General features: G+C 37.1%; 1 protein-coding gene across 1 annotated transcript in view; it reads left to right on the forward strand.

Moving 5' to 3' along the window:
* Positions 1 to 14847, forward strand: part of CCDC171 (coiled-coil domain containing 171) — a 201129-nt gene that overhangs the window by 59799 nt on the left and 126483 nt on the right. Inside the window, exons 11-15 of the mRNA XM_064176335.1 lie at positions 1316 to 1418; positions 6036 to 6139; positions 8852 to 8941; positions 11474 to 11674; positions 13535 to 13702. Coding sequence (XP_064032405.1) covers positions 1316 to 1418; positions 6036 to 6139; positions 8852 to 8941; positions 11474 to 11674; positions 13535 to 13702 — 666 coding nt within the window. The remainder of the gene's footprint in view (positions 1 to 1315; positions 1419 to 6035; positions 6140 to 8851; positions 8942 to 11473; positions 11675 to 13534; positions 13703 to 14847) is intronic.

Below are 14847 nucleotides of genomic sequence, written 5' to 3' on the forward strand. Positions count from 1 at the left end.
ACATATAATTAAAATTGAAAGAGTAAAGCAAATTTATAAAATATTTAAGCTGAATAGTGAAGAGCACTGCAGAGAATTAAATGTGTTTCTTGATTTTTCAGCCTGACAGTTATATGCTACCAGTATGTAGCAGTTTTCCTGGGGAGAATGTTTTCCACACTTGAGAGATTGACTGGATCCTTACACATGCAGTGAAGCATAACTGAAGCAATAATTTATAGATATGATAGAAAATAGTAGGATTTTTCTCAATGCAGAAAGAGGAGCCCTCCACCACCAAGCAGAAATGGAAATTAATCAAATACATGTTAGAATTTAGAGTAAAACTAGTAGTGGAAAGTAAAGAGACATCTCTGAGCATAACCTTTGTCATAAGAAATCTGCAAAGTTATTTAAATCTAATTTTCTCTTGATTTTGGGGGGAAGGATTGTCTGGTGGTGGTTTGGTTTGGTTTTGCTGTGTTTTAGTTTGGTTTTGCTGTTTGTTTGTTTGTTTTTTTCCCCCCAAGCCTCTTGAGTTGTATTACTTTTTGTCAGTCAGCTGCTAAAATTGTACATTTCTTTTAGAAGTCAAAGAAGTCGATCATATGTCTAAGAGGATTTTGATCTTGTCTGGAATTATAGATGCAAGTTTAAACATAAAACATAAATAAAATGGAAAAAAAAGGTTTTATTGTAGTGGTTAAAAAAAATCTGCTCTGTCATCAGAATAAAGGCATTGTCTTATTTGAACAGCAGGCTCTGCTTAGCATACAGCTTTCTTTCAGAAAATTCTGTGATAGGAGCTGAAGGGCTTTGCTGCTTTATATTCCATGCGTAAGGAGGAGTTTTTGATACTGAAGAAGTCATTATCAATCTGGAAGATAATAACAATTAAAGTAGGCAGTTTTGCAATGAGAATAGGTGTGGGATTTGACTAAGTGCCAAATCATGATTTTCTTGCCAGTAGGTTTGTGTCTTTCTCGATGCCCTTGTAGAGTGTAACAATAGATAACGATTTCATTGCTTACATAGATGGGCAGCAATTAATTAATGTTCATTAAGATATTTTGAAAGCAGAAAATAAAGACTAAGGTTTTTTTTTCTTTTGAGTACCTGAAGCCTCTTTATCTATTTTAAGTGTGTTTCAGGATTCTGTGTTACTTAGTGATGTCTTGTTAGGTCTATTGACTCAAGAAAGGAGTTAAGAAATATATCAAGAATTTAAATTTAAAGGGGGAAACAATACAGTTGTGATGTATATCTCTTCTGTTTAGTATTTTAATGGGTTTCTTTTTCCTATTCTTGTCTTGTTTGTGTCTCCTGTCAAATAAAGGCCAAGAAACACCAGGTTTTTCTAACGGAGACGTATGAAAACAACATGAGAGAACTGAAGTTACTCTTGGACAGCTTTGCTATGTCAGGCCAGCGGACAGCAGGTTAGTTGAAGGTATAAAATGACAGATGCATCTGTCAGTGTTCCAAAGTCACTACATTGTGGGAATTCTGCAGATGCCTCTTGCATTCCCTCCTCTCAACATGCTTTGATTTGATGACATGATAAGAGCAGTTCTCACAGCAGTCAAATGGCCTTGCTAGCTGAGAAAGGGTGACGGAATGTGGACCTGCTGTTGTCAGCCTAGAGCTTGATTTACAAATGCTGGGGTGTATATGATCGGTCAGAAAAGGGCTCACTTGCTGTGCTCTAAATCCAACTGAGAAAAAAGTCCTTACAGTATACCTGCAAAGGGAACAGATGTTTTGCTTGAACTGAGCCAAATTCTGAGGCAACCTTCAGCAACTTAAAGGTCATATATTCAAAAAGGTTGTGTAGGACACATGATATAACATAGTGCTTCTTACTGTTGATTGTGGACTAGTGCTACATGGCATTAATTTGGTCTAATACAGAACTGATGTTCCTTTGTTTTCATTAAAATTTATTGCAAGTTAATGTTTGCGCCTCCACTACCTGGCTTTATGTGTATTTGTTACATCATACTCAAGCTGCTGCCTGCTTAAACATTTGAAGTGGTGAATAACATAAACAAGATGAAGTTTAACATCAAAGCTAGTACGTTTTTAAAGGTGAAAATAGTACACTTAAAGTCTTCTTTTGAACTGTCTATAAAAGTTTTCTCCTCCTGTGTGTGGTAGTCTTGTTAGAATATCGCATACTAGTCCTAAAATACTTCTGACTTACAGAGAAAACAGTCAAATTGTTGCTTAAAGAGTAAATAGGTTTATTTTATATAAATTGTGGTAACTTTCTGCACTTTATAAAAACAGTAGATGTAAATGGGTGGTTCAACACCATTAAATTAAGATTCAGTTTTTGCCTGTTCATAGAAGGATGATTTATTGGGCTTTTTGTAGCACCTGGTACTGTAAAAATGAACTTCTTGATATTTCTGTTGTCCTTGAGAGCCTACCCTTGAATATGTGATGCATGATTTCCTCATATGGGCTAAAGGTTTTTGTTGGTTTATTTTGTTTCATTTGGGAGCAGGTATCAGTTTTATTCTGTAATTATAAATGTAATTCCCATGAGTAATACCTCTAAGTTTACTGTAGATATGTCAGACTGAAAAGCACTTCAAAACTGGATGTTTTCCTGTGTTTGCAAAGTTCCACAGGGCTTCAGTAATTCTTGGGGAGTTGGATGCTGTGATGGTTTGGGTGTTACCCACCCACCCCCCCCCCCCCCCACTTTGAAAATCACCCAGACTAGACTCAGCAGCTCTGGAAATTGAATGAAGCTTTATAATTACAGCTTAGCACAATATACAAGCAGATATTTACAGTATATACAGTTATATGCAAAAACATACAAGGTAAAAGGTAATACAGAAACACAACTCCCCCCCAGAAACCTGAGTCCCCAAGACGGGCTCACAACCACCCTTCCACCTTCTTCCCACCCTTCTCTCTTACCCTATATCTTGCCTTATATTTAAGGTAGTATGGAGGGTCGGCCAGGGGGTTTAGGAAGCAGGTGAATTAGTCACAGAGACGGAAGGTTAGGTTAGAGAGAGAAATGCAGCCCAAAGCCCAGACAGCGTCTGAGTTATCTATATATATATACATTCTTGTTCTTATACATCTCAGCAAGCCTATGAGTGAAGCAGACATCACCATTGTTTTCTTTTTCACAGCCTATAATCTAGTTCTTCTCACCAAAACATTCTCGCTAGCTTCAAACTAGCACAGATGCTGCTGCCAAAGTGCAGTTTCCAAAGAAGTAATTGTCTTTTGGGTAGATTTTCTGTTCTCCCCAGTGGTAAATGTTGAAAAGAACAGCTTTGACCTGTTTCTATAATACTAAGGATTCATTAAGAGTAATTTCAGTATTAATTTACTTTGTTTAAGGTAAACTTTGAAAGATTTTTAAGCTTCATCATCTCTGAAGAGGCTCAGTTGAGGGAGAAAGTAAAATTTATCTGTGCTGTGAATTGAGTGTGGCTAATATTAAAATGGATATTAAGACATTTGTTCTATGTATTTAGTAAGTTTCTAAGTGTGAAGCTTAATTTCATAATGCCTTCTTATGTTGTACTAATGAATTTATCGTGTAACAATGTTTCTGTTAAAAAACCCAGGTGTAATCATATTTGAAATGGGAATGTCTAGGTGCCAGTAAACGTTAAAAATCTTAAATAAATCTTTGTGGTCTAATTACCAGATGAGAGGCTACATATGACACAACTGGCTGAGCAATCTACTTTTTGTTACAAGTTTCAATTCAAGTGTCAATATTAAAGGTCTAGCCCCGTCATTTGGGCTTACTGGGCTGTGATTATTGCATTGCACAGGAAAGATAAAAGAAGACTTTATAAAGTTCAAACCCAAAGTATTTTAAAAAGGGGTTTTTTTGTGTCTTTATACATTCCAAAATGACAAGCATAAATCCACGTCTTCTCCTTTTTAAGTGGCCTTTATAAATTCTCCACAACACTGTTATTTGAACTGGACAATTTGCATGATCTCTGCTTGTCTTTTTTCAGATTTATCATATTTTGAAATTACTCAGCAACGGGGTTTATGTTCAGGAAAGTTTATCTTAATTCCAGGGGAAAAAAAGTGGTTTTAGTAATCTGGAAAAATATTCATTCAGTATAAAGTTCCTTGTGTAGATCACTGCACAATGTTCCTACTCTAGGGCCACAGTGAGAAGTCCCTTGTAATAGGGAAGACAGTAGCCATGTTCATCCTAAGCTGTGGTTAAGTGATAAAATTGGCAGCGAGGTGTTATTAGTATTTCTCAAATGTGAAATTGAAACTTCTCAACAAAAAGTCAGATTTTATGAATTTTTCTTAGGTTGAGTGTAAGTGTAGTGCTGTTTGGGACGTTTCTAGGATTCAGAGGTTTGGTTAAGGTCAGTGGAGTCTCATTAAGGAGGTTTTACTCTCCTCTGACTCTAGACTTTTGAACAGTGGTGAATAGGTGTCTGCTGTATAGGACAGGGCACAAGTTTGTTATTGGGGCATATGTTCTTTTAAAATTCATGTATGTTATGTAGAGCAGATCTTGCTCCTGTTAATGAAAGCAGTGAACTTGAACTGGTTTGCCTGGATGTGACTTTGACAGTAACAGCTGGCTGGCAAGCCAAAATGGAAAGTAATGTTAGTGTCCAATCTGAATAGTAATCTGTTTTATGGTACTGTGAAAAAGTTGGCTAATTAAAATTTCCAGTACAGCTACTGGCAGTGTTTTGAGACTTTCTTGTGTAAGTTTTGCTCTGAGTACCATTGCTGCATTATCTGTAGCCTACAGGACAAATCTATCATTTATAGTTATTTATTTAATAGTTTGAGTAGAATATCATTCTTGTTAGATACTACTAACTGTAGGATTCTTAAAAAAAAACCTCAGCCTGTAAGTTTATAGGTGCACCTCTTCTAACTGACAAAGTTTTATGAAGACCTTAAAAAAAGGCTTGAAGTTCAGTATCTGATTTGACTTCATGAGTAAATTGCTTTGTGGTACTGACCTTTCAGAGGCGCTAAACACTGTTTAGTTCTGCTGGGGATTATCTTTGTTTAGCCTCTTTGGAGTTCAAATGCCAAAGATTTTTTTACTTCTTTTTCAAAATAGGGATGCAGTTAGTATTGGTAAAGTTAGTTTTGCTTATAGGACATGCTAAGATGATAATTTGTTACAAAGTAAGATGCTAAATACTGAATACTAAGTAATACTGGGAAGAAAATTTTGTCGATAAGCTGGTGTTTTGCTGTAACACCAGCAAAACATAGTTTGGTCTTGGAAATTTAATATCATCTGACATCTGACCTCTTGATCAATACAGTGTTGTTTTGCTTTCTTAGCACATTGTACTACAGGCTTTGGAATGTTCAAACATGTTCATATGTCTCTAATTAAGGCAAAGAGATCAGAATTCTCTGTCTGAAGGTTTAATAAAGAAGTTTACTGTCTGTAATGGATATATTATCTTTAAGATTTATAATTGAAACGTTATGTAATACTCTGCAGACAGATAATAAATATTTTTTATTATTTCCTTTGGAATGAAATTCAAGGTCATTTAAAATGTTTTTAAGACCTCTCCAAGCATAACGCAGTCATGTGATCTTTAGCTCAATAAAGCTTTGAGTAAATGAAGTACTGCTTTATAATACTCATGCTTAGTCACAACAGCAAAGTAGTGTCAGGAGAAGTGTAACATACTTAAGTTTTAGGCAACATGTTCTTCAAAGTGTGTTATTGTGGGGGTTTTGAAGTTGGCTGGTCTGACTGAATGACATAGGCTCAACCACAGTTGAGCGTGCAAGGCTGCATGCCAAATAGATTACGTAGAAATGTAATCCAGAATTTACAGTTCTGTATCTTGTGTTAGGGCTTTCATACAAATGTCTTTCAGCTGTATTTGCTGTGGAAGTGTGGCTATTCAGCTACATCTCTTGTGGCAAACAAAGCTGCTGTTCAGTGTTTTGTATTGTCACTGGAGCCCTAGCTAATTTTAATACCTCTCATCCAGGGTGAGTAGTTTTCTCTCTGTGGCTTTAAAGCTTAATTTTCATTCTGTATTTTCCTTCAGGCACTTGTAAGGACAATGATAAACCTCTGAGCTTCTCTGTCCTTGAGACTTTGAGGTATACCTTGACAGCTTACCAGAACAAGCTGGAAGACACATCTAATGAGGTAACACTTGCACTGTTTGGCTCTCTATGTATCGCCTTCGGCCTGCAGCGATGTGTATGTTTTGCTTGTAAAAAAGGTCAGAAGAGTGGGAATGTTGAGTTGACAGCTTCATGTATACCCAAAGAAATAATCTCTGTCATGACTGTTTCTCTAAGCTTTCCCTGCAGTGAAGTTTCATGTGTGTTTTGGGGGACAGGGAGCAGTGGGGTTTTTTTTGTTTCTTTCTTTGTAGTTTAATTTGATTTTGTTTTCATATGAAACCTGTTTGGTTTATTATTTTCAGTAAATGTTCAGGAAAACAAGCCATTCATATCTAGGATTTTAATTAAAAGATGATGATTTAGGAGTTGGCCAATGTGTACTGCAGTGCTACTAAACATGTAACACTTGAGTCATCGATATCAGTTATGTAAATGTGCATGCCCATGTACATTTTATAAGTCACATCGTTTTCTGATGTGAGTATTTTACAGTGAAATCTCTTTTGGTGCTATTTTGAGATCTTTTTGAAGTAAAATAAGGCTCTGACAATAGTTTCTTTACATTATCTAAGACAAGAATGGATATATTTGGAAGTCTTACCCTTGAAAAAAATCAGATGTTTTCTGTGCAGTCCTACTGCTCTTTTATTTCACTGACTGAAGAGTCCTTTATTGCTAATGTGTTTAAATTAATCCACTTGAGTGTAAATGTTGTATGAATGGATAGCTTTAAAGCTTGTAAAGGGAAGTTAACTGCGCTGTTAAAGCTATCTGTACAAACTTGTAATTAGCTTATCTTTGGACAAAATTGGCAAGTACAGAAAGGCAAGGTGTTACAAAATTGTAAAAGTATTGGTACTGTTTTCTCATTTCTAGGTTTTGCTTTTGTTTTGACAAATGTGTAGTCTAGCTAGTCAGACACAATGTTAAAAATTAAAAAAAGGAAATGCATATCAGCTTTGCCCTTTTTATTGGGAAAAGAATTCTATCCCACAAGAATTTTGAGTTTGTTCAACAGACGCAAAAATAAGCGGCCATGGAAACAATTATACCTTTGTAAACAGCAAGCACAGTTAGGTCTCTCCCAGTGAGATAAGAGAACTGATGTGTATGGTCATTATGAAACTCTTCTGAGACTCGGGTCTGGAAGCTGCAGAGTAACTAGGAACATATTACCCACAGCGAATTGTTATTTGGGAGGAGGAATGTCATGTGATATGCAGCACAGTTGAAAAGTCGACTCAGCAGGCTTTGGCTTAGTGATGTGCTTTGTTGTGAAACTGTGCCAGAGACAGCAGTGGGGAGACCAAGGGGGTGGCTGCTAAGAAAGCAAAGAGAGTATTCTGACAGAAAGAAGAATGAACTGTCAAGGAAAATGAATCGCAAGCAGAGCAGGACCAACAGATGACCTGCCACAAGACTTCCCAGTAGGACTGTGTGTGACTGACCCTGAAGTTGTCATATGGAGCCAGAGATCACCAAGCACCTTCATGGTGACAGAAAGGGCAGTAGTCTGTCCTTCTTGATTGCTTCCTTCTCCCCCCGCCCTCCACCCAATAACACTGCTTTTTCATTTTTATATATTAGATATGTTTAGTAATAAAACTTTTTAATAATACAATAATGCACAAAGGGACTATGAAGGACACTGTGCAATAAAACTGGGATGTTTTAATACACAGCGGTAAGGATTTACTTTTGAGTAATTATGTAGTGACTCTCTTTATGGAGAGGTTTTCAAGAAGACCCCACATTGGTGCAGTTATTGTGTACATTTATCTGTACGTATGCGAGAAGTATGTTGGCAAACTTGTCATCTTTAGCTTACTGTGTTAAATACTAGAGTAAATGATCTGTCCCATCTGCGTGACAGAAGGATGTACAAGTGTTTTGTTTTTAACAGATAACAAGCTTTTGACTTTCTGTACAGTGCAGACACTAGAACGTTTTTTGGCTGGTGAAGCAACAAAAAGACTGGAAATAGTCCAGTAGCATTCTGCAATTGTGTAATTTATAATTATTTCTGAGGATTCTATCAAGTCTTCTGTCAAACAAAATATAATTTCCAAAGTAATTTGGAAATTTTGTAAATGGGATATTTTACTTCTGAATTGCTTCTTAGTGTTTGAGTGCTGGCCATAGCCTGCACTAATACTAGATTTTGGTTCAGTGCTTTCTTTCAGACGTTTGTATTGCTAACCTCATCATCAGGTATCCAAAAATACAGATTTTCTGAAAGTGGAAAGTGAAGCTAGTACACATTATGGTCCTGAGCTGTAGTTGCTTGTAACACCACTAATAGTTTAGTAGTCACCACGTGTCTTGATGACACTGCTGCATTTTACGGGTGTGTGAGTGCACTTCAGCACTCTAGAAAGTGGAGACCTCACTTGTAAATGGACAGCTTCTGCAAATCGCCACTGCCTTGGAAAACTTCTCAAACCACTTTCCAGATTGTAATTTCAATTTATTCTGACTTTAGTCTGTGGTTTTGTGAGATATTTTGAATGTTAGTAGGAAAGTTAATAGTGAACTCAGTTTGAGATTATGCCACTGCTTTTTATCTTAAATCATTATGAAAGTTATTTTCCAGATTGTATGGAGTATAAACATTGTCAAAAGAATTTATGGGGTTTTTTTTTTAGTATTTATGTACAAAATTGTTCCTTTATGTTGAAGTAATCATGTAGTCTTTCTATAAGAGCCTGTTTGATCTCCTTATTTTTCACAGCTTGAAAAAATGAAGGCTTTGTGTGAAAAGATGACAAAAGAACTTGAGGTATCGAAGGAGAAAATGTGTACTTTACATCAGGAACTTAAGGTATTGTTTTATGATCTTAATGTAAAATGTGGAAGTTCTGCAAAGAAATCTCTTTTTGGATTGAAGGTACCTTTTTGTGTTAATCAGACTAAGCCTTTGTATCGTATTCTGTTGAGCAGGATACTTTACCGTGCAAACTTGTGTGAAGTTATGCTGCTTTATTTAGGGACATGGACAGGCTGGATAGAGGGGCATTGTCCAATGCCATGAACTTTAACAAGTCCAAGTGCTAGGTTCTGCACTTTGGCCACAGCAACCTATGCAGTGCTACAGGATGGGGACAGTGGCTGGAGAGCAGCCAGGCAGAAAGGGACCTTGGGGTACTGGTTGACAGCCAACTGAACATGAATCAGCAGTGTGCCCAGATGGCCAAGAAGGCCAATGGCATCCTGGCCTGTATAAGAATTAGTGTGGCCAGCAGGACCAGGGAAGTCCTTCTGCCCCTGTACTCAGTACTGGTTAGGGCACACCTTGACTATTATGTCCAGTTCTGGGCTTCTCAAGTTAAGAAAGGCTGGTGAGGGGGATGGAGCATAAGCCCTGTGAGGAGAGACAGAGGGAGCTGGGGTTGTTCACCGTGGAGAAGAGGAGGCTCAGGAGAGACCTTATTGCCTATCTGAAGGGAGGTTGTAACCAGGTAGGGCCTGGTCTCTTCTCCCAGACACTCAGTGACAGAACAAGAGGACACAGTCAAAAGCTGTGCCGGGGCAGGTTTAGGCTGGACAGGAAAAAGTTCTTCACAGAAAGAGTGATTTGCATTGGAATGGGCTGCCCAAGGAGGTGGTGGAGTCACTGTGCCTGGATGTGTTTAAAAGGAGACTGGATGAGGCACTTGGTGTCATGGTTTAGTTAATTAGAAGGTGTTGAGTCATAGTTTGGGCTTGATGATCTCAAAGGTCTTTTTCCAACCTGGTTAATTCTGTAATTCTGGTTGCCACCTTCAACTACATAACTGATCATTTCAATGACTGCACAGATGGAATAATTTAAAGTAGATTTAGTGATTTGGAAATTGTTTTATATTGGAATCAGAATCAGTAATTTTTCTTTCTCTTAACTTTGTCTCAAGGAAAGGATAAGAGATTTCATTTACATTTTCTCATATCAAAACATTCTATTAAATATGTCTTTTCCTTCATTAATTTTTATTTTGTTTGTATTTATCAGAGAAGTTAATGCATGGATGAGACATCACATTACTCTTAACTGTTGTAAAATGTGCAGCCTGGAAGGTCTTAAAGAACTGATAAAAACACTTGAGAACTCTTTTCTTTAGTTCCTGAAAACAGGGGGTTTTTTTTGTCTTTGTTTTTTGGCTGATGCACCACTTTTGTAATGTCCTGCCGGGTTACCAAGGGAGTGAGGATGTCATGAGGTTATGGTTAAACCAAATCTCCCAACTGGCAGTGTATTACATTACTGCCAAAATGTAATGTCTCTAGTCCCAGCGTTTCTCAGATCCTTTTGCAGGGGATCCTTTCAGTTTAGTCACAGGTACTTCTACATTCATTATCTCTTCATATTAATTAATACTTGCACATGCTCTCCTGTTGTCTGCTCTGAAGACCTGGGATTTCTTCTTCTGTTGCAGCACTTCTGTGAGCTACCTAAAAATTCTACAAACCATTGCAACAGATACCTGTATTCTTCATGCAAAAAAAAAAAAAGTTACAGAGATCATGCTAGTTTTTATGAAGTAGTCCAGTTTCTGATCTCTTTATATTTTTCATTGCAAAAAACCTAGATCCAGCCTGAAAACATTTCTATTAGACACTTAAATATGCTTTAATCTTTCAGTATTTTCATTAAGAAGAATAGAAGTGGTAATTGTCTGATGAATTTGAGACAGTCTTTTGATTACATTTCCTAAATAAGTGGCTGTGATTGTATGAGAAACAAACAATGCTTTCAGCTTGACCTTTAGCAAACTTTAGCAGTTGTGTAAGTCCAGAGCTTGTAGGAGAGAAAAGCATGTGTATCTGTCCACTTCATCTCAGCGATCTTTCAGCTGGAAAGGGGGAAGGCATTAAGTTCTTTGTTTACCTTGTGAGATTTGGTACTAGTAGCATAACAATTGTATTTATGACCATATCTGATTATATGTTTCTTCCCATGGTCAAACCTCCTAAGAGTCCTCACTCTTTTTATCACGTGGATAAAGAATACAATGGTTAACAGCAGCTGTTAGTGTTGCATATAAGCTCAGCAGTCACGGATCAGAGCTTTACTTAAGGGAATAGTGTACCTTTTCACTCTCTCTGAGAGCTTTCCACTCTGCAGAGGACAACTTTCTACATCTCAGTTGTGGGTGTAGAGTTGGTGCTGAATGTCAGCTAATCATGGAACTTTGAAGAATGGTTATGGTCAGTGTCAAAATTCCATTACTGACAAGATGCAGTCAGTTTATCCTGGAGTCTTCTGAACATGTGGCTATAAGAGTTTACTTCCTCAAATGCTGAGCACTAGAATAAGGTAGCATTTTATAGCGTGAAGTTCTTACCAGCCTTTCTGTCCCATGCCTCTGTTCTACAGGATGCTCAGGATAGCCTGGCTGATGGCAACAAAGAGTTAAATCATCTGCACACTAAGTGTGGAGACAGAGAGACTTTAATAGGAACTTTAAAAATGGAACTCCAGAATGTACAGCAGTGCTGGGCAAAGGAGAAAATACGTGCCACAGAATCTGAAAATGAAATCCAGCAGCTTACCAGGGCTTACCAGAAGGATATGGAGGTATTACCAGAGACAAGATGACTGTCAAAAAGAGTCTTTATTTAATCTCAGCTTTATACATTTACATGCATCAGATGGTTACTCTTAGTCTTAACAGATTTATCTCTAAAATACAATTTTAAGATACGTATTTTGAAACATGTATTTAATATCTACAAGATCTTACAACATATTGGTTCTCCTTCCTTCAGTATCAGAAAAGCTTAACCCTTCCAGTATTTTGAATTTTTGAACAATTGCGTTGAAGAGTTTTTTTCCAAGAGCTATTGAAAGTGAACAAAAAATGTTTTACAGTTTGAACATAGAATAGTATCATCATCACATGTTGTTAATTACTGATTCACATAGCAGTTGATAGATAGCAAATCTGGAACTGAGGTGGTTTTGTCTGCATGCCACAAACCCCGTAAATTCTTACTTGTGACTTGGAAGCTCATTGTGGTGTGTTATATGTGAGATTTCTTTTGCAAAGTCTTACTTCGGAACAGTTGTCTTTCTCCTTTTATTTGTTTACAAAGGTTAATTTTGTTTATTTTTCCTCCCAATAATGCAGTTCTGTAGAACAACAGCTATGTGATATTCCTTATCACAGATGTGCATACTGAGTTCATTATTTCCCCAGATTTCAACATGGATGCCGTCTGAGTAAAATGAAAACTTTCTTTCCCTTTTGCAGTCTGGTATTTAAATAGGGTCCACATGAAGCAGCTGGAATTGTTACACACATCAGATAATGATTAAAGTGAAGGAAACTGGAAGCCTAACTATGTTGTAAAGTCAGCATGTCTACAACACTGTGGTTGCATTCAACATATGTAAACTGAGTTTTGAGTCTTGGGATCTCTTTTTTTCATGCCAAATGGATAATTATCATACATTGTTTATCACAGCTTAAGCAAAAATGTAATGACAGTGGCACACTAGATTTTCTTTAGGAAATTAGGACATCTGCTAGAAACTAAGTTAATTAATTTTTTATTGCCTAAAATGCCATTAAATAATTGTGAGAAAATGCACCTAAATATAATGGAAAGGGGTCAGAAAAAAACCATAGTTATGTATCTCATCACAATTTCTTAATGTAAAATGTCATCCAAGGCTCCTGGAAAACAATAGTAACCTTTACAGTGGTTTTAATGACTTGGAATAAATCCTTTCTTGTGACTTTTGAGGTACAGCTTTCTCTTGTCTTAATCAAAGTTGCTAAGTTGCATATATGAGCTAACAGGATAAAGAGTAGGGTCTCTGTTTCATGGCATTGTTACTAAAGTTTATAACTTGCGTCCATTTATTATAGTGGTGACTAAAATCAGTGTAAACGAATGAGGCATGGCATGTGGAATTTATGAAGCTGTAGGCCTGTTTTTTCTAGCTAGCCATACATAATAACCCCCCCCCCCCCCCCCAAATTTAAAAAGGCATTTATAGCTGCATAAACAGTGTATTGTGATGCCAGGCCAATCAGAATTTTCTGCATGCTGTGCAACTATTGGAAGTGAGTACAGTCTGAATGTACCTGAAGGTGTTAGCAGGAATGATGAAATTGCAATCTACTAATAGCATGGAAATTTTTATTTGTATCAGGTCATGCTTTTGACCACTGCCTGTCTGGACCTTCTTTACTTATATACTATCTCTAGTTAGACAAATCTTGCAAAAACTTTTTTCTTACTTTAGGTTTAATTTGTGTGACTGCAAATATTAACAAGGATTTGATCAATTTTGAAAAGACTTGAGGATGAGCTTTGTGTAATTTTTTCTGCTCCGTGCAGCTCACATTTCTACACATGTGGTGTACATCTCTTTATATTTGAATGCTGTTCAGATACAACAGTTAATTTTTCTTTCTGTCTGTCTCAGGAGAAGCTAACCTTCCTCCATAGCTTATACCAGCGTTTGGTAGCAGGCTGTGTGCTTATAAAACAACCAGAAGGCATCTTAGATAGATTCACTTGGTGTGAGCTTTGTGCAGTCTTGCAGGAGAATGTTGATGCCCTGATCTTAGACCTCAACAGGGCTAATGAGAAGGTAAGTGTCCTTAGGCACCAGCTACCTCCATTAAATTCAGTGACATTTGTCCACATCACAGTATCATTAAAAAGGACTGACATTCATCTTATTTCAAAAAGAATTTGGATGTTAATAATTCAATACCATTAATTATGGCTTGTCTACAACCCAGTTTGATGCCATTGCTGTGGGCATGTAAATGTGACTGAAGTCTGTATGAAATCTCTAAGCTCCACTTTCTGTGCAGGACATGCTAATAGTACTAGCCAATATTAGCCACAGGGACCTAATTAAAAGAAAATAAATTAATCTTACTGATGAAGCAATTCAAAGAACTTAGTCATTTACACTAATAAAGCAACTCTTTATTTTAGCATAAAACAGAAACAAAATGCACTTACTCCAGGAACATCATCTTTAAGTTATATGTTTATGATTTCAGAGAATACTATCTGGGAGAAAATGCCAGTGCATTTTTTTTTGGTTTAATTGTAACTTTTGGAGTATGAAATTTGTATTGAGTAATGCAACACTTATTTTTATAAAAAGTGTCACTATTTGTTTAGGAGGGAAGTTGATTTTAGTGATCTTAATGTGAATTATTCTAATGTGAATATGCTTATGTGGCCCTTCTCCCCAGAAATCCTCGTGTTTTTAGGAAAGAAAAGACCTCTTTAAATAACCTGATGTGGCTGCACAGACTAACATATGCCACTCTTTCTGTTTTCAGTTTATGTTGTGGCTACACTGATCAAGGCAGTCCTACAGTCTAGCAGAGTGATTCCAGATCTTACCTGCCCTGACATTTTTTTGTTGATGAATAGGAGGGGAAAAGCTCTTCCAGACATTTCTCCTGTGCTGGAGCTGTGACCACTTTTCTGGTCTGAGTAAGGAACAGTGTTGGTTACAGTGTGACAGTTTGGGTGTTATCCATCCCCCTACTCTTGTGAAATCACCCAGACTAGACTCAGCTGAGCTGGTAGTTAAGGAATGAAGCTTTATTATTTACAGCTTAGAGCAATATACAAGCAGATATTTACAGCCATATACAGAAATATACAAGATAGAGGTAATACAGAAACACAGTGCCCCTCCCAGAAATCAGAATCCCCAGGAGGGGCTTCCAGCCACCTTTCCACCTTCTTTCCACCCCTCTACCTTAT

This window comes from Pogoniulus pusillus, chromosome Z, assembly GCF_015220805.1.
Source record: "Pogoniulus pusillus isolate bPogPus1 chromosome Z, bPogPus1.pri, whole genome shotgun sequence".
Taxonomy (NCBI): Eukaryota; Metazoa; Chordata; class Aves; order Piciformes; family Lybiidae; genus Pogoniulus; species Pogoniulus pusillus.